The sequence below is a fragment of the Pelophylax lessonae genome, assembly GCF_965119305.1.
Source record: "Pelophylax lessonae genome assembly, chromosome: 1".
Lineage (NCBI taxonomy): Eukaryota > Metazoa > Chordata > Amphibia > Anura > Ranidae > Pelophylax > Pelophylax lessonae.
This window is the reverse complement of record NC_138768.1, coordinates 426250587-426274368: the sequence shown is the minus strand read 5'-3', so window position 1 is coordinate 426274368 and position 23782 is coordinate 426250587. Positions and strand designations below refer to the sequence as shown.

The 23782-nt window shown below is 39.7% G+C and overlaps 1 protein-coding gene across 3 annotated transcripts in view; it reads left to right on the top strand.

Annotated features, from left to right (window-relative positions):
- SVEP1 (sushi, von Willebrand factor type A, EGF and pentraxin domain containing 1) overlaps window positions 1-23782 on the top strand; it is a 573162-nt gene that overhangs the window by 459076 nt on the left and 90304 nt on the right. For all 3 annotated transcript variants that reach the window (XM_082255001.1, XM_082255000.1, XM_082254999.1), the window contains exons 34-38: window positions 5784-5868; window positions 6040-6231; window positions 7116-7283; window positions 10167-10839; window positions 16966-19736. In XM_082255001.1, the coding sequence (XP_082111127.1) occupies window positions 5784-5868; window positions 6040-6231; window positions 7116-7283; window positions 10167-10839; window positions 16966-19736 (3889 nt within the window). The remainder of the gene's footprint in view (window positions 1-5783; window positions 5869-6039; window positions 6232-7115; window positions 7284-10166; window positions 10840-16965; window positions 19737-23782) is intronic.

The window sequence follows — 23782 nt, the reverse complement described above, 5'->3', positions numbered from 1 at the left end:
TGTAATGCATGGAGGTAGTGCGTAAGCTGAACATATCTGTAATATTCCGTGTTGGGGAGCCGGTGTTTCTCTAATTTTTAGCAAGCAGTTATGAATCATTAAGGCATGGTGTTAGATGTTAAGTGCATTTATGTTTGTGCATAACTGAAACGGTAGGACATGCAAATAAATATAATGGGAAACTATGATGGATTTTGGCCAGTATTATTTACATTTTACAGTAATAAGTGCATTATTTTTTTTTCTGCATGCAAATAAACAATAAATACCCATCATTCTCAGTTTGCAGAGCATGCTGAGCTTTTGAATAAGTAAGTTCAGCAATGTATTTCCCTTATCAACTGCTTCCACTTAAAAATTAATGGGGGTCCATATCTGTGACGAGAGAGAGAGAGCAGGGTGCAAAATGACTGGGCAAAATATTGTGAGGGGAATTTACTAAGACAGGAGCAGATAGAATCTGGAGGAGTTGTATACGGCATCCGTTTAGCATCTATCTTTCACTTTCAAAGTACGTTTATCTTTACAAGCTGAAGATAGAAGCTGATTTGTTTCTATGTGCAGCTGCTCCAGATTGTGTCCACTCCAATTTGTATAAATTTCTCCTGGTAAGTGTTAGGGCCAAATGGTTCCAATAATGTAGAGAATGCATACATCATTATTCCATACTTGTCACTAGTATATGTGCTTAACCAGGCTCAAAGGTTATAAACTGGATCAGTCAAAGGGGGTTGGAGTTTACCTTCCTCCTCTCCTGTGACTTGCGGACATTTGCTTGAACCCTCCTGGATGCATCATCATGACAATACTGACCTCTTGTGGCTCATCCAGATTACAACCTTTGAGCCTGAAGAATGGCATATATTAGTGACAAGCATTGAATAGGTACCCATCCTCAATTTTATTGGATCAATTTGATCCTAACACTTATCGATATTATTAATGTGATATCTTGGAAAATAATCTGCCAATCTTCCTGGAGGAACGTGTTTTACTTGATTCTTTGTACCCTGCAGTCCTCACAGGTTTATTTTATCCTCATATGCTGATATCTTCATATGAGTTTATCCTGTTATGCTACTGTTAAGGCATATCTTATGATTACATTTTTACAGTATACTCCCATATGGTCTGATGAGCCAGGCTGGGTCTGATAAAAACTATAGCCACTACCTTGCAATCAAAAAATTAATGCATTCTTTGGGATAAAGTCTGCTGACTTGCATGACAGAGTGTTTATATTGAGCTCAAAATGCTCAATAGTGCTATTAGTGATAACAAAACTTCTCTTTATATATCCTTTATAAATCCCTTTTCATTAAATTTTAAATAAAGATTTTTTTAAATATTGTTTATGTATACATATATATATGTGTATATATATGTATATATATATATTTATATACACAAACCCGATTCCAAAAAAGTTGGGACACTGTACAAATTGTAAATAAAAACAGAATGCTATGATGTGGAAGTTTCAAATTTCAATATTTTATTCAGAATACAACATAGATGACATATGAAATGTTTAAGCTGAGAAAATTTATAATTTTAAGGGAAAAATATGTTGATTTTAAATTTCATGGCATCAACACATCTCAAAAAAGTTGGGACAAGGCCATATTTACCACTGTGTGGCATCCCCTCTTCTTTTTATAACAGTCTGCAAACATCTGGGGACTGAGAAGACAAGTTGCTCAAGTTTATGAATAGGAATGTTGTCCCATTCTTGTCTAATACAGGCTTCTAGTTGCTCAACTGTCTTAGGTCTTCTTTGTCGCATCTTTCTCTTTATGATGCGCCAAATGTTTTCTATGGGTGAAAGATCTGGACTGCAGGCTGGCCATTTCAGTACCCGGATCCTTCTTCTACGCAGCCATGATGTTGTAATTGATGCAGTATGTGGTCTGGCATTGTCATGTTGGAAAATGCAAGGTCTTCCCTGAAAGAGACAATGTCTGGATGGGAGCATATGTTGTTCTAGAACTTGGATTTACCTTTCAGCATTGATTGTGCCTTTCCAGATGTGTAAGCTGCCCATGGCACACGCACTCATGCAACCCCATACCATCAGAGATGCAGGCTTCTGAACTGAGCGCTGAGAACAACTTGGGTTGTCCTTGTCCTCTTTAGTCCGGATGACATGGCGTCCCAGTTTTCCAAAAATAACTTAAAATTTTGATTCGTCTGACCACAGAACAGGTTTCCACTTTGCCACAGCCCATTTTAAACGAGCTTTGGCCCAGAGAAAATGCCTGCGCTTCTGGATCATGTTTAGATATGGCTTCTTTTTTGGCCTATAGAGTTTTAGCCGGCAACGGTGAATGGCACGGTGGATTGTGTTCACGACAATGTTTTCTGGAAGTATTCCTGAGCCCATGTTGTGATTTCCATTACAGTAGCATTCCTGTATGTGATGCAGTGCCGTCTAAGGGCCCGAAGATCACGGGCATCCAGTATGGTTTTCTGGCCTTGACTCTTACGTACAGAGATTGTTCCAGATTCTCTAAATCTTTGGATGATATTATGCACTGTAGATGATGATTACTTCAAACTCTTTGCAATTTTTCTCTGAGAAACTCCTTTCTGATATTACTCCACTATTTTTCGCCGTAGCATTGGGGGAATTGGTGATCGTCTGCCCATCTTGACTTCTGAGAGACACTGCCACTCTGAGAGGCTCTTTTTATACCCAATCATGTTGCCAATTGACCGAATAGGTTGCAAATTGGTCCCCCAGCTCTTCCTTATATGTACATCTAACTTTTCTGGCCTCATATTGCTACCTATCCCAACTTTTTTGGAATGTGTAGCTCTCATGAAATCCAAAATGAGCCATCTTTTGGCATGACATTTCAAAATGTCTCATTTTAAACATTTGATATGTTATCTATATTATATTGTAAATAAAATATAAGTTTATGAGATTTGTAAATTAGTCCATTCCTTTTTTACTCGTTTTGTACAGTGTCCCAACTTTTTGGAATTGGGTTTGTATATGTAGCAGGTTTTCCAGGCATGGGTCTGCCATTGTTACCGGTAACACTCCCAGCACATTTGAGCTATAACTTCAGGTGTGAGAACTGAGACAATGACAATTCCGGCATCTTTGGTTTGTGTGTTTTATTATATTATGGGGATAGGAGAAGGGAATGAGTGGGATACTCCTCTGGCTCAACTAGGCACAATTTCGGGACTCTTCTAGCAAAAATGCCTGTCAGCGATGTCTTGACACCAGCCGACGCTAGCTAACGCTTCCTGATGCTTTGATATACTGTAACACTGAAAACTCTGCTGGAACCTTGACCTTAATCCAGAAGATCCAGGACTGTAGAACACTTGACTCCTGACACTGCTTTGCTCAAAAGTCACTGAATAGCTTCCTCCAGCCCTGCGCTGGCTTGAGGTAGCTCTTTGTAAATTCATGTGCTGCTGCAACTCTCAACTGGTACACTCCACACTGTACAATAACTCTTCAGGGCCCAAACTGCAGGTAACCCCTCTAATACTTCAGGGTCCTCAACCTAGGTACCCCCTCTAATACTTCAGAGTCCTCTGACCAGGCACCCCTTTACAGCCAGCTGACGCTTGGATCCCAGAACCTTCTCCGGAGCGGTCCCCTCTGACACTAGGTAGACCCCAGGGGCAATCCACAGTACTCACGACCTTTATAGGCTTTCCTGGGACTGGACCCCTCTCTCTCTCCACTGGTTCTCGGCACACGGGCACAAGGGAATTCACTGAGGAAGTCACGTGTGGTCGTGACGCAACGCGTAGGAATACCCGGAAGTGACGTATCGGAGCGGGATGGAGATCCCGGAACTCAATTCGGCATACAGATAAGCGTGATTTTAAATGTAAGTTGGCTAATTTTTTGGCAATAAAAGCTTTGAGTTACTGCACCATGATGGCCCCCATTATTTACATGAGCCCTAAGGAGTAAAGAAAGAAATTAAAGAGTCGAGAGTGGAAGGACCACAGGCAAGCCCCCATAAGAGAGATACAGGCATCCAGAAGGAGGGACCCATCATTAATCAGGAGAGACGGAAACCACCCAAAAAGGACATGACCGGCGCTGGGATAAGAGGAACCACAGGCACTGAGGGTCAAGTGATACAGGCGTATTACTTACCTCACTAAGGTGAGCATTTAGGACACTTAGAGGTGTATTCACTGAAGAAACCCAAGACACGGAAAGTAAAGGTGGAGGAAGATATAAATCACTACGGATCACTTTGAATTGATTTTTTTGGTTTTTGGACACTTTTATATTATTTGTGTTAAGCACCAAAAGGAAAGAATTGTTTTGCTTAAGACTCAAACAGAAGCACTTTGTATTTAATGTGTATTTATTGGCGCACCTAGTCACTTTAGAAAATAAGCACTTTATATGTTTAATTGGAAGAAAGGCACTCCATATCTATTTATTATACACCAGCATGGATTGATTGAATTTTAGGTGATGCACAAGAGCACTTTACAACCATTTAAACACAATACCCCTCTTCACCTGTAATATAGATTGACATAGAAGCACACCAGCACTTTAAATATATATATATATTATTGATTGTTTTTTTATGAAGATATGTATAAGAAAAAATAGAGTGTTACACTAATATAACGTTTATATACTATATGTGACTAGAAGAAAAGTGAACGCAGAAGCAAGAAGTTTTGGTTTAAAAACACCCTGAAGCGCAATACAACCCCCTACATAATTTTCACTGAAGCTGTTTACTTAGTACCAGTTTAAGTATATGCAGCATTAGGGTGATTAGTGACCTCTCTCTGTGTTAGCGCAGGAACCATACCTATGAACACCTCTGGTAAGTTGCCATTTACCCTTTGGCAACCAGTGGTGAAGGAACTAGAAGACTTTGTGTAGGAGCAAATATTTGGTGTTGGGAACTGTCAGTTTGGACTTTTATTGCATTTTATTATATATTTGAATTTCTAAATATTTGCATTGATTTTGCATTGGCTATTAGCATTAATATCATATGTTTTTCAGACATCACTTTGCCTTACTATTTGCATAGCACTGTGAGCGCCACTTCCTTTTTCTATGGTTTTTAATTTTTAGATGGCACAATCACTTTTTATAGGGGCAGCTACACATTCTAAATTTTTCTAGGGCGCCATCATCTGTTATTATGATATTTTGACTAACAAATTCCCGCCTTAGTCAAACCCTTCCAATACTCGAAACGGTGTGCAGAAGGAATACTGGGTGGAATGCTGCGACTATCTACCTCATCTGAACATTATAATGAACAATAGCTTGCAGACATACATTCTTTTTTGTTTATGTATTTATAGTCTATTACCTCGCACTACTGATGCTGAGCTGCAGCTCCTTTCTGCTCTGCTTGTTCAGCAGAGGCATCTCTCGAGACATGTAATTTAACTATCCTACATTATGTCAAAGAACAATGTCTTCATTTATTTGTAAATGTGAAAAAAGCAATAAAATATTTGTTTAAAAAATCCACTTTATTCATATCCCTTAGAAATCCCTCTTAATTTCCCTATGGAAACAATTTAATACATGCTGCTGGTCACTTTTCCTAGATCCTCGCATCTTATATGAATCACACAGATATGCAGTTTTATTAGCGGTTAGAAGTTTTCAGTGCTTTTTTTTTTTTTTTTTTTTTTTTTTTATTCATAGGCAGATGTCTTCTGTGTGGCAGCCCAGACCTATACGTATTGCCTGTACAATTCTAGTCTTTTTGATACACTTTGGTTCACATTTTTGCTTGTATTCATTTATACAGCTGTGTCTTGTGATCAAACACCAGTGCCAGAACATGGCAGCATTGTGGGCTCCAACTTCACTTATGGGAAAAAAGTTATATTCAGGTAAATGCTGCTTGATTATTTTATAATAAATCTAGCATATATCTTTAAATTTGGTTTCCATGAAATCATGAAAAAAAAAATGTAGAGTTTAGGAAGAGGTGTAACTGTACCTGTTGAAATGTGCCAATAAGCCAAGAAATGTGATTAGCATTTATGTCTTATGCTGTGCAGATGCAATGATGGGTACATCCTAACTGGTCATGAAGAGAGTATGTGCCTTGCTGATGGTTCCTGGAGTCATGGAGCACCAACCTGTGAATCAGTTACATGCCCTCAACCAAAGGAATTAGCTTTCGGAAATCTTACCATCAGTGGCTTAACATTTCAGTCAACTGCATCATATATATGTGACACAGGATACAGGTAATGCACACGATAAAGTGCATGAAGAATACATTACAAATATATTTCTTAAAACAATAACCCAAAAGCAATCATTTATTATATTGCAGCTTACCAATTCTTAGATGTGACATCTGTGTTAGTTTTCTTTTTTAGATTTTCTTTCTCCTATTTTCTTCTGGTTATACAGCCAGTAAGTCTGTTGCTTTTCAAAAAAACAAGCTCTCTTCCAGATCTATCAGTTTACAGGGAGGGGTCCAACCATTTAACACTGGAAGGGGTGCTTACAACAATCACATTTTATTTATTTACGTAAAACCTTTATCTCAAAGGGAATATATATATAAAAAAAAAGCTGTAACTGCTTATAAAGTGTTAGCTGCAGTTTGGCTTCAGTTTGTTAGTGTATTTAAATCTGCTAGAAAATCTAACATTCACCTTCCTCCAATGCTGAATCTAGTGATCTGGCCAGCAACACATCTCCTGTATTGGAGTGCCCCCACTTTGGATGAAGGAGTACGGGGGGACACATTAGACTGGCAATGCTGTTGTCTGATGTGTCCCCTGTACTCCTTCATCCAGAGTGGGGGCACTCCAATACAGGAGATGTGTTACTGGCCAGATCACTAGGTGAAAACGGAGTCTAAAAAAGAAAACAAATTCAGCCACCACATCTAATGATTGGTAAGCTGCAATGTATTACATTTTTGGTTTTGGGTTTAATACTGCTTTAAGCATTACAAAGGACTATTTCATAATATTATAGCAACATTTTAAACATATAGTAGTAATGTATAAATATATATATGTATATATATATATATATATATATATATATATATATATATATATATATACATATCAACTATGCTTGTTTTGATTTGATTAACATCATTTTTTCTTAGCTTGCAGGGTCCTTCAACTCTGGTGTGTGAATCTTCAGGAAAATGGAGTAATGATGCTCCAACCTGCAAGCTTTTAACATGCGGACCTCCTCCAACTATTAAAGATGCCATCTCCAAAGGAAGAGAGTTCACATTTGGAAATCTAGTGACCTACACTTGCAAAGAAGGGTAGGAAAATCAGCATTTACTAGACATTGTTTTTAATGCAAACTTTTTTTCCAGGATCATTACATATAGCTTTTCAGAGTCTTGAGGCTGTTATATCAACATGTGGGGAGGTGCAGCAGAGTTTGGTGGCAGCAAACTTGTAGTAATGCAGAATCCATTAATTTACAACAAATCTGGTGGGAAGGCACCCGACGGCATGTAACAGCAATGTGTAGCAGAGTAGGTCTCAGATGTCCCAACAGCATCTGTCTTGAGGGGCGGAATTGGCCTGACCAGTCCAAACCCAAATGGGGAGGTCTCCAGAAGGATATCCTTTCTCTACTCATTTGGAATCTCTCCCTGCCACTAATCACTGTCCCTGTTAGATGGGTGACCTGTCCCTACAATATCCACATGCAAAATGTGCTCCAGGCCTGGGATCCAGGGCCTTAAATAGGCTCTGCCTAACCTAAGATGGCTCTTGGTGTCACAAGGGGTGGCAGCATCAAATTAGATATCTTCCACAGGGACACTGAAAACCATAGAGGAACCATGCTTCTCTTGACTTCTTCTCCCTCTGCAATGTCGCTTCGTTTGAGCGCTTCCTGCAATGCAGAAATTAGACCGCACCTGCCTACAAAAAAAGAAATTAGTATTCTCAAATAGTATGTAAAATAGTATATAAAGCCAAAACATTTTTTTTCTTAATTTTTGATAGAGAGGGGAAGGATTAGAACTCATATCACCCTATCTAGTGAAACCGTTATACGCAAAACTGGAGGAAAAATCCCTCTAAGGCCCCTTTCACACAGGGTGACCGTTCAGATCCGCCTGTACATTTTTCAGGCAGATCTGAACGGATGCCCCATGCATCTCTATGGGGCATCGGATGTCAGCGGAGACATGTCTGCTGACAACACATCCGATCCTATCCGTCAAATCTGGACAGATGGAAACCATTTGGCGGTTTGGATCAGATGAGAATGGACAGACGGTCTGTTCTCATCCGATTCCCCCATAGAGAAGAATGGGGACCTGACAGGTCTGTCTCCGCACACAGTGTGAAGACGGAGCTGCCATCCTGCTCAGCGGGGGATCGGCGGATCGATCCCCCGCTGAGAAAACCGGAGTCCACCTGACGGACTCCCTGTGTGAAAGGGGCCTAACAGAGCAAGGCAAAAAAAAACTAAAAATCAAATTTTTGGCTTGACAAACACTTTAAGATACCCATGGATTTAAAGTGTTACTAAAGCCAGAACAGTAAAATCAGTCTTAATATGCAGGAAAGCATGTTTTTTATGCTCAGTGTGGAACCTAAGGGGTTAATCTTCTGCATTATGTTTGATCCTGTCTTTTCTGATTCTCCTCTTCTTCCACTGTCCCCAATCCATATGCTTATAGAACAGAGCATTAGGGGACAAGCTGCACATGTTCAGATTGGTGTGTATTGCTAAAAATATATTTTTTTTTTCTTGGGAGGGATCATGTGATCAGCACAGGGCCAATCAGTACTGTCCAGACATCAGGGTCAGGGTTCCAGCAGCCTTATAGGACAGTCAGGGGAAAATGAAAACTCCTCCTACAAGCTTTAAGACACTGATAGAAGTCACACGACTGATCTAACTGCTGATGAGAAAAGGTATTTAGCAGTTTATATCTAGTAAAATAATTTCATTTCCATGTTCTGTGTACTATGGGAGACCTGGTATAGTGAATGCAGGCTCCTTGGTTTAGTAACACTTTAAGTTGTAGTTTATATTTGTCATAAGATCCAACCAGCAATTTTCATTTTCCTTTAGAAGCCTTTATTGAAACATACATAGTTACCATCACATGCTTAAAGGTTTATATATTTTATTAAATTATATTGTATAAGTTGAAATTTATATACTGAGTAAGTATATATCCCTCGCGCCTCTGGATGGTCTGATTGGGCAAATCTCTATATAAATATATAAATTAAGTGTGTATCTAAAAAGTGGGTTTTAATAAATTATTTGGATGGTGTTAGCAGCTGCTATAGTTTAAAGGTAAATATTAAAAAACAAAGAAACGCCAGCTGCGGGTTATGCCTAGGAATGGAAAGCGGCGACTGCCGGTTTGCGTCCCACCAGGCTACCCAGAAGCGTGCGGCGTGCATTCCACCTGACGCGCGTTTCGTCAGAGCGTAGTGACGTCTTCAGAAAACGTCACTATGCTCTGACGAAACGCGCGTCAGGTGGAACGCACGCCGCACGCTTCCGGGTAGCCTAGTGGGACGCAAACCGGCAGTCGCCGCTCTCCATTCCTAGGCATAACCCGCAGCTGGCGTTTCTTGGACCTGGAGGATCGGTTTCCAACTACAGGAGCGATACGGATCACAGGGAACTACAGAGCCCAGCAGTTACCCATAGGCTTGGGAAGCCACAAGCCCGCAAGGTCTTGTTACTATATGGTAATCAAGACCCACCAAGTCCGGTGAGTGTGCACCCCTTATATTACAAGATACGCCGAATACACCAGCAGTTGGAATATTGGAAAAGTATTACTGTGGCATTCACTTTTTGCACAAGATCACCTATGAACTATATATTGGGACTCTAACATTATTTGTCATATTTATTTATATATTTATTTTATTATTCACATATTTGATGTCTTAATAGTTTTATATTTAGCACTTTGCACTTTATTATATTTATACTTTATGATAATTTGTGATTATCACCACTAAAGTGACACTATATTCACTATCATTAGATTGCCTTCACTATTCAGGTGTGGGAACAAGGAATTGTTCGCCCATGAACAACTAGGAGCAAGCGCTATATTAACCCCTAGGGGCTTAAACTCTCATATTGTATAAGTGCCGTAGATATCAATTTAATGTAGCATGATAATCTGTTGTATCATTTCTTTATACAGGTACACTTTAGTTGGTCCAGAAACCATAAGCTGCCTGTCTACTGGAAAATGGAGTGATAGCATTCCACAATGTATGGCTGTATCTTGTGACGAGCCCCCAAATGTGAACCACGCTTCCTCAGACAGTGCACATCGGCTGTATGGAGATACTGCATATTATTACTGCTTTGATGGGTACAGTATGGCTGATAACAATAAAATGCTTTGCAATGCACAAGGAAAATGGGTACCACCTGATGGTAAAGTAATACCCCATTGCATAGCTGATTTCTGTGCAAAGCCCTTGGAGGTTCCATATGGCATCCTAGAATCTATCAGCAAAGCAAAATTTGTATCTGGCACAACAGTGAGTTTTAAATGCATGGAAGGCTTTGTATTAAACACAACAGGCAAAATTGAGTGCCTGCGAGGTGGAGAATGGAACCCATCACCATCAACTATCCAGTGTATACCTGTCCGCTGTGGAGAACCACCTAGGATGAAAAATGGTTATGTCATTGGAAACAATTACAGCTTTGACGCTGTAGTAGCTTACAGCTGTAATAAAGGATATTACATAAAAGGGGAAAAGAAACGAACCTGTCAAGCCTCTGGAGAATGGAGTGGTCGTTTGCCAACTTGCCATCCGGTATCCTGTGGTCAGCCACCTGAACTTGAAAATGGAGTTATAGAGGTGTGTGTGTTCACTTCTGATTATTGTGTTGTTGGTAGTGTGTATTAATTTATGGTTGCATTCATGATAAAGTAACACTACCATTCTTACAGGATAAATGCACTTTTACAGCTCGTGTATTAGTTCTTTGAAGCAGAACTGAAGAACAAAGACATATAGTAGCACACTAGGGACTGATGTTGTGCATTAACCTTTACTTATTGATTGTAAAAGTACTATGAATAATCTTCTAAAATAGGACTGCATAATCAAAAAGAAAGCCTAGATGGAAGGATTGCTGCAGAGGCTCAAGTTGATAACGTGATTTAGGCAGGTTACCACTGTGAGGAGATTTAATTGGGGAGCAACCACACTGTCAACCAACATCTATAAGAAGAGATGCTAATGTCACTAGAGGGTTGCACCTCTAGTTCCTATCTAACTCCTAGGGGCATTGGAAGTATTAGAATAGCTGCCTTTATTTTATGGAGCCACTACTGCACCCCATATAAACTATTACCCAGATCAGGGTTTTAGTTAGATTTAGAGTGGCATCATACACTTCAGCATATGTAGCAAATGTAGTCTCTTCTGTTAGATAGTTCTGCAAATTACTCACTGTCACCTGCCTATCAAATGTGCTCCCATCTGCAGTGTGGGCATCTGAAGTTCACTTGTAGCTCCTTCCAGTATATGGTGCTGCTTGCTACCCAGCATACACCTCTTGCACATGCACATTGCATACAAAGCGCGTTACACTCATTGTATTGCAGAGGCTGCCCATTGACTCTTAGGATTGATGACTCTTCTATCTCAGGAGCCAACAGGTGGCCGGATATGATGTGCCTCGCCGCAGTGAGGTACAGCGCAAGTACAGCTGTCTAATGGCCATAATAGGTAATACGTTTTGGGAAAAAAAACATTCTGATGATTAATTACAATGTGATCAGAAATGGGGGAGGGGGGGGGGGGTGACTTCAAAAATTGGGTAGAACCCTGCTTTAATTAAAAAACAATGCATGTTCACAGTGCGCAAATAGAGAATAAGCACACGTTAATACATAAATTGTGAAAAAAAACATGTGTTGAGTGAATAGAAAAATTCCATATGAAATATCCCTTCAGATATGTGCTGGCAAGTGAGGAATCATCTCTTCCCAAAATCGTAAAGCTCCACTACTAGTTACCATCACCCAAAGTAATAACGGGGTACACGCTTACCAACTTTCCAACTTTACCACGCTTACCAACTTTCCAAACAATAACCTTGTAAAACACCCCATTCAGTTTCAAATAGAAATGAAAGGCAAAACATTTTTGTATAGATATAAAAATATATTATAAATACCTTTTTTCTCTTTTTTATAAATGATCACATTCCCTCTATTCTCAGCTGCATAACAGCTGGGGGGAGGAGAAGTAGCAGCACACTGAGCTTCCCAGTGAATGGCTGTGCAGGGTGAGGCATGTCATGACATGTCTGATCATTGCAGGAGAGCATACTGAGTTCCCAGCATAGCTAGAGAACTGACCACGGTGTGTTCTGCTTGGTGTGGTCAGTTTTTAATAGGAAAGCAGAGGGACTGGCAGGAACACCAGGGATTTCACAAAAAAAGAGGTAATAAAAAGAGAACAGAATACTTTCTCATATAAGTAAATGGTACAGCAGGCACATAATAGGAACATGACGTTTTGGGGTTAAATCAAGAGTGGTCACAAAGCGCTTATGTAATCTCTTTGAACATCAAGGTTGCCCTCCAAATAGCCTCAGTATTGACCAGGGACACGGTCAGCTGGACACTCATATCCAGATTCCCAGCATAGTAATTCCTTTTAGCTATTTCTTCTGATATACCGGGTAATTGTATGCAAGAGAAGGGATATCTTTTTTTGTGTTTGCTGCTTTAATCTTATTTTCTGTTTTTTCTTGTGCACAAGTGCAAGGTTTTCACATATAAATTTTAGATGTATTGACTGACATATCAAAAATGCTGGCTACAGAGCAATCATTTAAAAGTTTAGCATTACGATTTACTACAGATGGAATAATTATGTTTGCTTTTACTTTCAATTTATATTTTCTGGGAGACCAAGTAACATTGCAAATATAACCTGTTACCTTTAACTATTCTTTTCTCTGAGAGCTCTCATCATAGGCCCAGACCAGAGTAAGCATTGCTTCATTTACATTCAGTCATCTGTAGTCTACACTTATCGCCACTTCAGTTTACCTAGAAGCATTTCTGCATGGTGGAATGGCTTTCCACAGTTGGCTGGTTAGACTCATATGGGATGAAAGAACAGTTGGGGCTTAGACAAACTTGTGTTCAGTATTCAAATTGCTTTCTTCTGCATTGCCTGATATTTATTTAGGTATTTGATGTACTTTCTAAGAATGAAGTGCACTATATTATTTATTTCTCCAAACAGGGAAGATGTAAAGTTAAATGGGTGCAGTAATTTTTGGGAAAATAATATACAATTATGATTTTTACAAAAAAAGTGTACTTATCTTTTAATTAAATTAGTAATAAAACATTGCGAAGCAAGCCCTCCCAGCTAATATTTCAGTGTATTAACCACTTTAAGACCAGAAAAATTTGCTGCTTAATGACCAGGCCCTATTTTGCGATTCGGCACTGCATTACTTCAATGGACAATTGTGCGGTCGTGCGATGCTGTATCCAAATATAATTGACGTCTTTTTATTCCCACAAATAGAGCTTTCTTTTGGTGGTATTTGATCACTGGTGCAATTTTTATTTTTTGCACTATAAACAAAAAAAGAGCGACAATTTTGAAAAAAATAATATTTCTCACATTCTGCTATATTACATTCCCAAAAAAATGTTTTTTTTAACATTTTAGGCCAATTTGTTTTCTGCTACATATTTTTGGTAAAAAAATCGCAATAAGCGTATTTTGATTGGTTTGCGCAAAAGTTATTGCGTTTACTAACTAAGGGAAAGGTTTGTCATTTTTATTGTTTTTTTTTTACTAGTAATGGCGGCGATCTGCAAGTTTTTGCGGGACTGCGACATTGCGGCAGACAGATCAGACCCCTAACTGACATTTTTGACACTTTTGGGGTTACCAGTGATATTACTACAGTAATCAGTGCTAAAAATATGCTCTGTTACTGTAATAATGCCATTGGTAGGGAAGGGGTTAACACCATTGGTGATTAAGGGGTTAAATGTGACCCTAGGGGAGTGATTCTAACTGTGGGGGGGGGGTGTGGCGTGTGAGATGATCATAGAGAAATGCGATCCTATATAGCAGGATCGCATGGTCTCTGTGATCATCCGAGGGAGAAGGACAGATGGCTGTGTTTACATCAGCCATCCGTCCTTCTCTGTCAGCGGGGAGAGATTGAGATTATCAGGCGGCAATCGGAGTCGTCTGACACATGCACTGGCTCCCGGCTGACAAGCGGGGGTGGGAGCTCACCACCGCCGGCGCGTGCTCACCCCCTAGAGTCTCCTGAGCGAGCGACGTAGTACTACGTGGGTTTGCCCAGGATCGACTGCCTGACGCAGTAAATCTGTGGTGGGCGGTCGTCATGTGGTTAATATACTCACATCGTAATTCGCTTTACCCCTCATGGAATTTTTCTGGCAAAGTGTTTCATTTGCAAAGACCTTATCTATTTTATGTTGCATACACCCAAATATGTCACTGCTTAAAGTGATTGTAACCTTAAAAAAAATATAACCTGCCCCTCTGGAAATTGTAAAAACCTGGATGATCCTGACAGTTTCTGCCCTCTCCTCTGTAAACTTACTACGGTTTTTCATGGCTGCTGAGCCCTGACACCGTGGTCAGTTTACGTGCCTCCATTATCTGCTGTCTCTCCTCTCTGCTCTCCCCTGTCCTCTCCCCACTCCCCTCCCTGCCTGTCATATTGGCAATCTGTGTCTCTGTCTCAGCCCCCCCCCCCGTACTGTATAAGTGTTTGTTAGAAACAAAACCTCTAAATACCTTTTTGTGCTGTATCTTCCGGCCGGTCACGTGACTTCTGTCCACTCTGCTACTACGATCCAGGGCTATAGCGGGAGGGGCCGAGGGGCCAGCCGCGGGACTCCCGGCTGACATCAGAGGGAGAGCTCGGCTCCTCCTGCTGTAGCCCTAGATGGGAGTATTGGAGTGGCCGGGAGTCACTTGACCGGCCTGAAGATACTTCACAAAAAGGTGTTTAGAGGCATCGATTCTAACAATATAGTGCAGGATGGCAGCTTAAAATTGGGAGGCTGGCACCAAAGCATAATTTAGTGCTACTCTTTAAGGTCTGGTGTTTTTTGTTAACATATGTGGCATTGTCATGCCAGGATCAAAAAGGCTCTAAAATAGAAGGTTGTAGATGCCTACAGATCTGGCAAAGGATTAGTAATTATTTGAAATGAATCATTCCACTTAATGCTCAACTCCAGGGAAAAAAAAGTGTTCCCATACAGTGGAGCTGTGCCTTCACTGCATGGATCAACTGCTAGTTTTTGTCAAGGGGATTGGAGAACTGAGATATACATATGCAATCCTCCGATCCTCCCCACACAAGACTAGTCCCTGTGGCTCCTGCCTTCCCATGATCTAGCGGTCTTGTGCGGTGGACTATTCCTGACATGATCACACTCATAGACCTGCTCTGGACGTGAGGTCATCAGGTACAGTCCACCACTGGAACGTGTGGGAGTTTTGTTTGCCCGTGGAGCGGAGAATCGTGTGAGTATACAGCTTTTTTCTTTTTTCACCCCTAGACACAATGAGCATTTTTTTTTTTTTTTTTGCCTGGAGTTGTGTTTTAAAGAAAAATAATCTATAAGCAGTGTAGATTTCAAACAACTTCTAAAATGTCCGGGGCTGACCAGTCTAGTAGATTCAGCACAAGAACTGACGGTTTAATACTAAAAGACATTTCCAAGAACCTCAAAATGTGTCAAAATGTATGCATCTACAATCATAAAGAGATTGCAGTAATTAATCATGCATAGAAGGTGTACAAGAAAAAATCCTTTGCTGTCCAAAAAGAATATACAAGGCTACAGTTTGCCATTGAACATAAAGACAATGACTAGGCCTTTTGGAACAATGAGCTATGGACTGATGAATCAAAGATAGTTTTTTGGCCACAGTAACAGTAGACATGTGCCTCACAAACCACACACAGCAGTTTTGGAACAGAACTTTATACCGACTGTGAAGCATGGTGACAGAAATGTTATGATTTGGCATTGCTTTGCTGCTTGAGCTTACAGCTTACAGTCATCAAGTCCTCTATGAATTCTGCATCATACCACAGTGTACTTGGTGAGAATGTGAGGACACCTGTCCGAAGGTTGACATTAAACAGGAAATGGATCATAGTCCAAAGCCCACTAGCAAATTCCCCAAAAAATTGTTAAAAAAAAGGAGACGTAAAGGATTATTGACTGGCCTAGTGAAAGCCTTGTTTTTAATGCCATTAAAATGTTGCAGGGAATAGAAACAGTCAGTTCATGCTCACACACATTCTGCAACTGAAGGATTTGTGCATGGCAGAGTGGTCAAAAATGTCAGATGTCAGAGACTAGTGGACAAGTATGTAATAAGTCTACAAAAAGTAATTTCTGCTAAAAGGGGCAATGGCAACTTCTGAGATCAAAGATGTGTTTTTATCATATTACAGTAAATCACCTTTTATCTGTAGGCTCTGATTGAATGAAGATCTAATGTTTGCCTGTTGAAATATGTGGAACAAGTCAACAAATTAATGGGGTGTATTAACTTTTTCACATGACTGCTTGCATTAAACTAAGTGCTATATTTGTGTTCTCTGTTGGTTACCAATTTTGTTTGCTATATTGACATTGTCTACTGGTGTTCCTAAGAGTTTCTGTTCTTACCATTTAGAGAACAGTAGGAGGCATAAACCAAATATGGAGTACTCATATCTCCAAAAGCTATGAGCATTCTTTAATAGGATCATTATTAAAACACGTATATAGGTATTTTTCTAACACCATTCTATAATATTTTTTAACGCAACCTGTTTTTAAAATTACAATGATAGATTTGTTTATTTCATATAGGTATTATCTGTATATATTATATTGTACACAGTGTGAACCAAATCTCAGGTATATATTAATAAATATGCTTTTCCTTCTACAGAACAAAACTGGAATTGTGTTTGAGGATGAGGTTACCTATTCATGCAAACCTGGATATAAACTAGTCGGCAGCCCTAAAAGAGAATGTCAGTCGAACAAACAGTGGTACAGTGAGTCGGCACCAAGCTGTGTTCTACTGAGCTGTGAAAAACCACCACCTATTAAACATGGATATGTTAAAGGAGCAACCATCGATGTTGGTTCAAAAGTTGAATTCCTGTGTGATGAGGGGTATGAACTTATTGGGGATATTAGCTGGACCTGCCAAAAAAATGGAAAGTGGGACAGAAAACAAGTGCCCACTTGTGTTCCATCAAAATGTGAAGATCCACCATTGTTACAAAACCAGCTGGTCTTACAAGAAAATACAAATGAAATAGGAGTTGTTAAATTTTCTTGCAGAGAGGGCTATGTTCTGCAGGGCCCCTCTGTGTTGCGATGTTTGCCTTCTCAGCTCTGGAATGACACTTTTCCTGCGTGTAAACTTGTAGTCTGTCCCCAACCTCCAGACATTGATTTTGGAGACCCAAATTATGAAGACCCTGAGTTAATGCCGACTTTTCATTTTGGTAGCAAGGTAAATTATTCTTGTATGGATGGATTTTTACTTAAAGGAAAAGCTGAAATATCATGTAATGCAGATGGTATATGGAGTTCTGATCTTCCAACCTGTGTTCCTGTAGAGTGTCCTCAACCAGATGAAATTCTCAATGGAATAGTTGATGTTCAAGGACTTACCTTTCTGAGCTCAGTTCATTACACTTGCAAACCTGGGTTTGAATTAATGGGAAACACCAAATTAATCTGTGGAGCAGATGGTCAATGGATTGGTGAGATCCCAGTTTGTAAACCTATTAAATGCCCTCCAGCCAAAGACATTACAAATGGCAGAAGTTCCTCCCAAAGTCATCATTTTGGACAAACTATAACCTACTCATGTAGCAAAGGATTTAGACTTGAAGGCCAGCATATTCTTACTTGTTTGGAAACAGGACAATGGGATGCTGATACCCCTAATTGTAAAGAGATATCCTGTGATCCTCCTGAAGCTATTGATAATGGATTTGTAGAAGGAGCTGACTATAGATATGGCGCTGTTATTATTTACAGTTGTATGCCAGGATTTCAGCTGACTGGGCCTGCCATACAAACTTGTGAAGACTTGGGCTGGTCAAGTTCTGCTCCAACATGTGTGCACACAGACTGTGGTCTGCCACCCCATATTGACTTTGGTCAATATACTAAGGTTCAGGAATATATGATGAATGAGGATTTAAAGAATGAAATGTTTGATGGCACAGTAGCTACCCAAACTCCAAATAGCAATCACTCGCTGATCAATGAAGTCTCAGATTTCTTATATGGGACATATATCTTATATTCTTGTTATCATGGGTATGAAATTTTGGGTATACCACTTTTAGCTTGTCAGCATGATGGAACATGGAATGGAAGTGCCCCTGTGTGTGCACCTATAGAATGCAGCATACCAGTAGCTCCTGAAAATGGCATGGTACATTACACAGAAACAACACTTGAGAGCACTGTGCAATATAAATGCAGTTCAGGTTACGAACTTATTGGATCAGATAAGAGTACGTGTTTGTCTAGTAGAAAATGGAGTAATGAAGTGCCACAGTGTGCTATAATCTTTTGTAAGGTACCCAACATCATTTTAAATGGCTACACAGAAGTGTTAAATTATTCATTTATGAGTGAGGTACATTATAAATGTGAGTTGGGCTTTAAATTACATGGACCAAGCAAAAGAACATGCCAAGAAAATAAACAGTGGGATGGAGAGGAACCTATCTGCATTCCTGTTTCCTGTGGGCAGCCACCAGTACTGATAAATGGCCATGTTTTAGGAAAAGATTATAGTTATGGGAAAGATGTTGAATATAAGTGTCATGAAGGCTACATGCTTAAAGGAGACCAAAAGAGGACCTGTCTTGAAAATGGACACTGGAGTGGAATAATGCCATTCTGTACAGAGATCATATGTGAAAAGCCAAATGCTTTGGATAATGGAGAAATAACTGGAATGGAATACGGTGTTGGAAAACAAATACTTTTTAAATGCAATCAGGGGTATGACCTAAAAGGTGCAACATTGCTTACTTGTCAGGAAAATGGGACATGGGATATGCAAGAACCCCTGTGTGAACCAATAGATTGCGGACCTCCAGAAGATATTTCACATGGTTTTCTTAACAGCTCAAGCTTTAATTACAATGAACAGGTTCATTATGCTTGTTTCCCTGGTTATGAGCTGCATGGAAGTGCAACGCGACAGTGCTTAGCAAATGGTTTGTGGAGTGGAATTCCCCCCACTTGTCTACCTTGTGAATGCCCCAAACCTTCTATTCAAAATGCAGTGATTATTGGAGAAGATTTTAGTTGTGGACAGTCAATCAGATTTAAATGTCAGGATGGATTTAAGCTGCTTGGACCTTCTGAACTCAGCTGTCATTTAGCTGGAAAGTGGAGCTCTGGTTTTCCAGTCTGTGGTAAGGTCTCTTGTGGTACTCCACCCATTATTTCTCATGCCTTTGTTAATGGAAGCAGCCTAATTGCTGAGAATGCCATCTCATACAGCTGCGAGACGGGATATGTAATGCAAGGATTATCAGATCTCACGTGCACAGAAGAAGGGCAGTGGAGTGGACCATATCCCAACTGTCTTTTGTTATCTTGTGGACCACCACCTGAACTTCCCAATACTTTCACAACTGGTGATTCTTATACCTACGGAAGCATTATTGAATACTGGTAAGAATAGTTTATATAGATTATTTTTTAATCTCCTACACTAAATATTTTTAGACCAGAAGGTAAAAAAAAAAAAAAAAACTTTCGTTACATATAAAAAATGATGGACTAATTTAAAAAGCAGTGGTATGTTCACACCGCACAAACACTGCACATTTACACAAATGTGCTAGGGGCTCTACCTGCTTCAGGACTGTGAAGCTGGCAGAGTACAGTAAGAACAATAAAAATAATAAATGTTGTGTAGATGGGTTTAGCTGGGTGTAGAGACCAGTCATTTGACCTATCAAAGTCACATGAATGGATCCTCTCCAATCACAGAGCTATGACTGCTCTGTTAAGCAAAGAGAACTCTGTGGTACTTTACTGACTCAGAGACCCTTGCTTGATTTTTATGAATGAGGCGAGCTGCGGTTTACATGCACAGTCTTTAAGAACCCACTTAAGTCCAGTAGTGCAAATATTAGAAACTGATCTTGAGAGTTTTATTTTTACCTTTCATTTACCTAGAAAAAAGGGGATATATGGCACAATGAGTGTCGTGTGTATACTGATGATATGAGTTCAACAAACAGTCCACAAATTCAATTAGAAAATCCAAGGTGACTTCTTGCTGGTCTCAGACACTTGATGCAGCACCTCCTTAGAGACTGAAGTGGCTTTGAGTGAACAGCTATAGAGAGGAAGGATCTAAGTGTAATATAAAACATATACAGTATATTGGAGTGAAAGACAATTGACAACTTTTACAAACAGTTAAAAGAACTCACCCATCAATAAGTTAGAACCTATAGTAGTAATCTTCAGCATAGCAGGACACCTTGGTACAAGCGAACACATGAAGCGGGCTGGTAGGTAACCTGTAAAGCCAAGAAACCCCAGGGGGCACCAGACTAAGTGCAGTAAATTACAGGCAATATTAGGTGCATGTAAATAATCAACTCACATGGTACATAAGAAATGGCTTACATGGTACATAAGAAAGGGTGCCTGTTTATATCACAACGGCCAGCAGCTGGTCCTGGAATGTGGATGAAGCAGAAATTAAAAAGATTGCTCTGCATCCCAAAGGAGTCCAGCGGCCATCTTTTTGGTTTCTGCTACCTCCATAACAGATTTTGGACCTACTTGTGGAAACAAGGCTGCAAGTTTAGAGAAGGGACTCCATGCTCCACATGCCAGAGCCAGCTGCTGACCGTAGTGATATAAATAAGTGCCAAAATGTTTGATCATAGAGCTGCCACTCCCTAAAATACAGCTTTTCAAATGCATTAATACTTTGAGTATACCGCATACCACAATATAAAACACATATTTTACTGTGCAGCATTAAATGACCTTTTGAACAATGCAACTCATGGCCTAACCTTGAAATGTATCTTGAAAGTTATGTATCTCACAGGCCTGATGTCATAAAATGAGGGTGTTTAGTCTTTAAACAATGGTAGTAGTCTGCTCCATTTAGTGGAATTCATCTAGTTTAATCACAGTTTAATCATAGATTTTAGTGCCGGTCAGGAAATGTTGATTCTGCATTCCACTGCTGGCTAAAACATTTACGATATGCCTTAAACTCTTTGAGGAGAAACACTAAGACACATTTATTGCCTTTATGACTGCTAAGCTATTTATGACATTTCTTAATGGTTGTAATTTCTCAGGATATCTGTAGGCCAGGGGTGTATGAATTGTGCCAATTCCTTCCTGACCCTACAGACAGATTTTTAAATGTAACCTATGCCACAGATTGGTGAATTTTAATGAAATAAAGGTACCATTCAGTTTTCTTGTTCAGTTTCTTGGAGGGTCTCAACCTCATTACTGTTACAATGGTTACTGACTGTTTACTATAGTTTAATGCACGTTGCCTCACTAAAGGGTAGCTCTACGTTTAGGTGTATATAAAACCTTAGGGAAGTAGGAAGAGGTGAGTGAATTGTGCATGTGCTCCCAATTCTCCAATCTTAGAGGTTTCCCATAAGCTTGTGTATTACTGAGAAACACTATTTAGTGCATCCGGAAAGTATTCACAGCACTTTACTTTTTCAACATTTTGTTATGTTACAGCCTCATTCCAAAATAGATTAAATTCATTATTTTCCTCAAAATTTGACAAACAATATTCCATAATGACAACGTGAAATACATTTGTTAGAAATCTTTGCAAATTTATTTAAAAAAAAAAAAGCGAAGAAAATCCCATGTACATAAGTATTCACAGCCTTTGTGAGATAAATAAAATTATAACCCGCGCTGCTTAGTGCTAAATAACTGTGTTAAATGATAAATTATTAAATTAATGCAGCTGCTGTGCATCTAAGTAAATCTTAGAAGAAATATAAAAATTAATACAGCGATAGCATTCCATAAATTAATTAATTTGTGTATATAAAAAAATTATATATGTATAAATATGTGCAAACAACCATAAGTTGCAAACAATATTAATAAAATTCCTATTCTTGATCAATCCAATAAGGTGCTTGGTATATAAAGTGATAAAATGAATATAAATAAAAAATCCAATAAAATTCCTGTTCGTGATATAACCAATATGGTGCTTAATACATATGGTGATATATATACATAAATATATAAATATAAAATCCAATAGATAATAAAACAAATAAGTGGATAATCCTTAAAATTATTGTGTCCAAATAAAGGTGCTCAGGTGCAGTAAACTGATCATTCAAACGGTGCTCAAGTGAGTGTCCAGACCCTCTAGGTTCCCTACTCACCACAAATATGAGTACCAAACGCTTGTTTGAATCAAAGGTGGTTTAGCAAACCGGCTCTTAGTATGGGATTTCCAGGATATAGATGCCTTGTGTGGGATCAATCCGGCTGAAGGCTCCGATTTTCCCAAATATATAAAAGAAAGGGGACCAGATAGTATAGTATGTTTGGCTAATTTATTCCCCCAAAATGATAAACCATACTTAAAAAGAAAAAACCACATGTAAATGGATCTACAATCGTGGTGAGCGCCGCTGCTGGCGTGCGTTCCACCGAGATCCAGGAAGCAAACCGGAAGTGACGATCGTAAAAGATGTTCAATCAGGTTCATGTCCAAGCTCTGGCTGGTCCACTTTCGCCACAGTATGAGGTCCAGAATGCTCTGGAGCAGGTTTTCATCAAATATGTCTCTGTAGATTGCTGCATTCATCTTTCCCTTGATCCTGACTAGTCTCCCAGTTCCTGCCCCTGAAAAACATGCCCACAGCATGATACTGCCACCACCATGCTTCACTGTAGGTATGGTATTGGCCAGGTGATGAGCGGAGCCTGGTTTCCTCCAGTCATGACGCTTGCCATTCAGGCCAAAGATTTCAATCTTTGTTTCATCAGACCAGAGAATTTTGTTTCTCCTGGTCTGAGAGTACTTCAGTACTTCAGGTGCTTTTTGGCAAACTCCAGGTGGGCTGTCATGTGCCTATAACTGAGAAGTGGCTTCCATCTGGCCACTCTACCATACAGGCCTGATTGGGGGAGTGCTGCGGAGATGGTTGTTCTTCTGGAAGGTTCTCCTCTCTCCACAGAAAAATACTGAAGCTCTGCCACAGTGACCATCGGGTTCTTGGTCACCTCCCTGACTAAGGCCCTTCTCCCCAATTGCTCAGTTTGGCCCACTCTAGAAAGAGTCCTGGTGGTTCCAAACTAATTTCATTTATGAATAATGGAGGTCACTGGGCTCATTGAGGCCTTTAATGCTGCAGAAATTTGTCTGTACCCTTCCCCAGATCTGTGCCTCAATACAATCCTGTCTCAGAGGTCTACAGAGAATTCATTGGACTTCATGTCTTGGTTTGTGCTCTGACATGCACTGTTAACTGTGGGACTATATAAAGACAGGTGTGTGCCTTTCCAAATCATATCCAATCAACTGAATTTACCACAGGTGGACTTTAATCAAGTTGTAGACACATCCCAAGGATGATCACTGAAAACAGGATGCACCTGAGCTGTAAAGGCTGTAAATACTTATGTACGTGTGAAATCTTTGCAAATTTATTAAAAATACAAAATGTAAAAAAAATCAAACA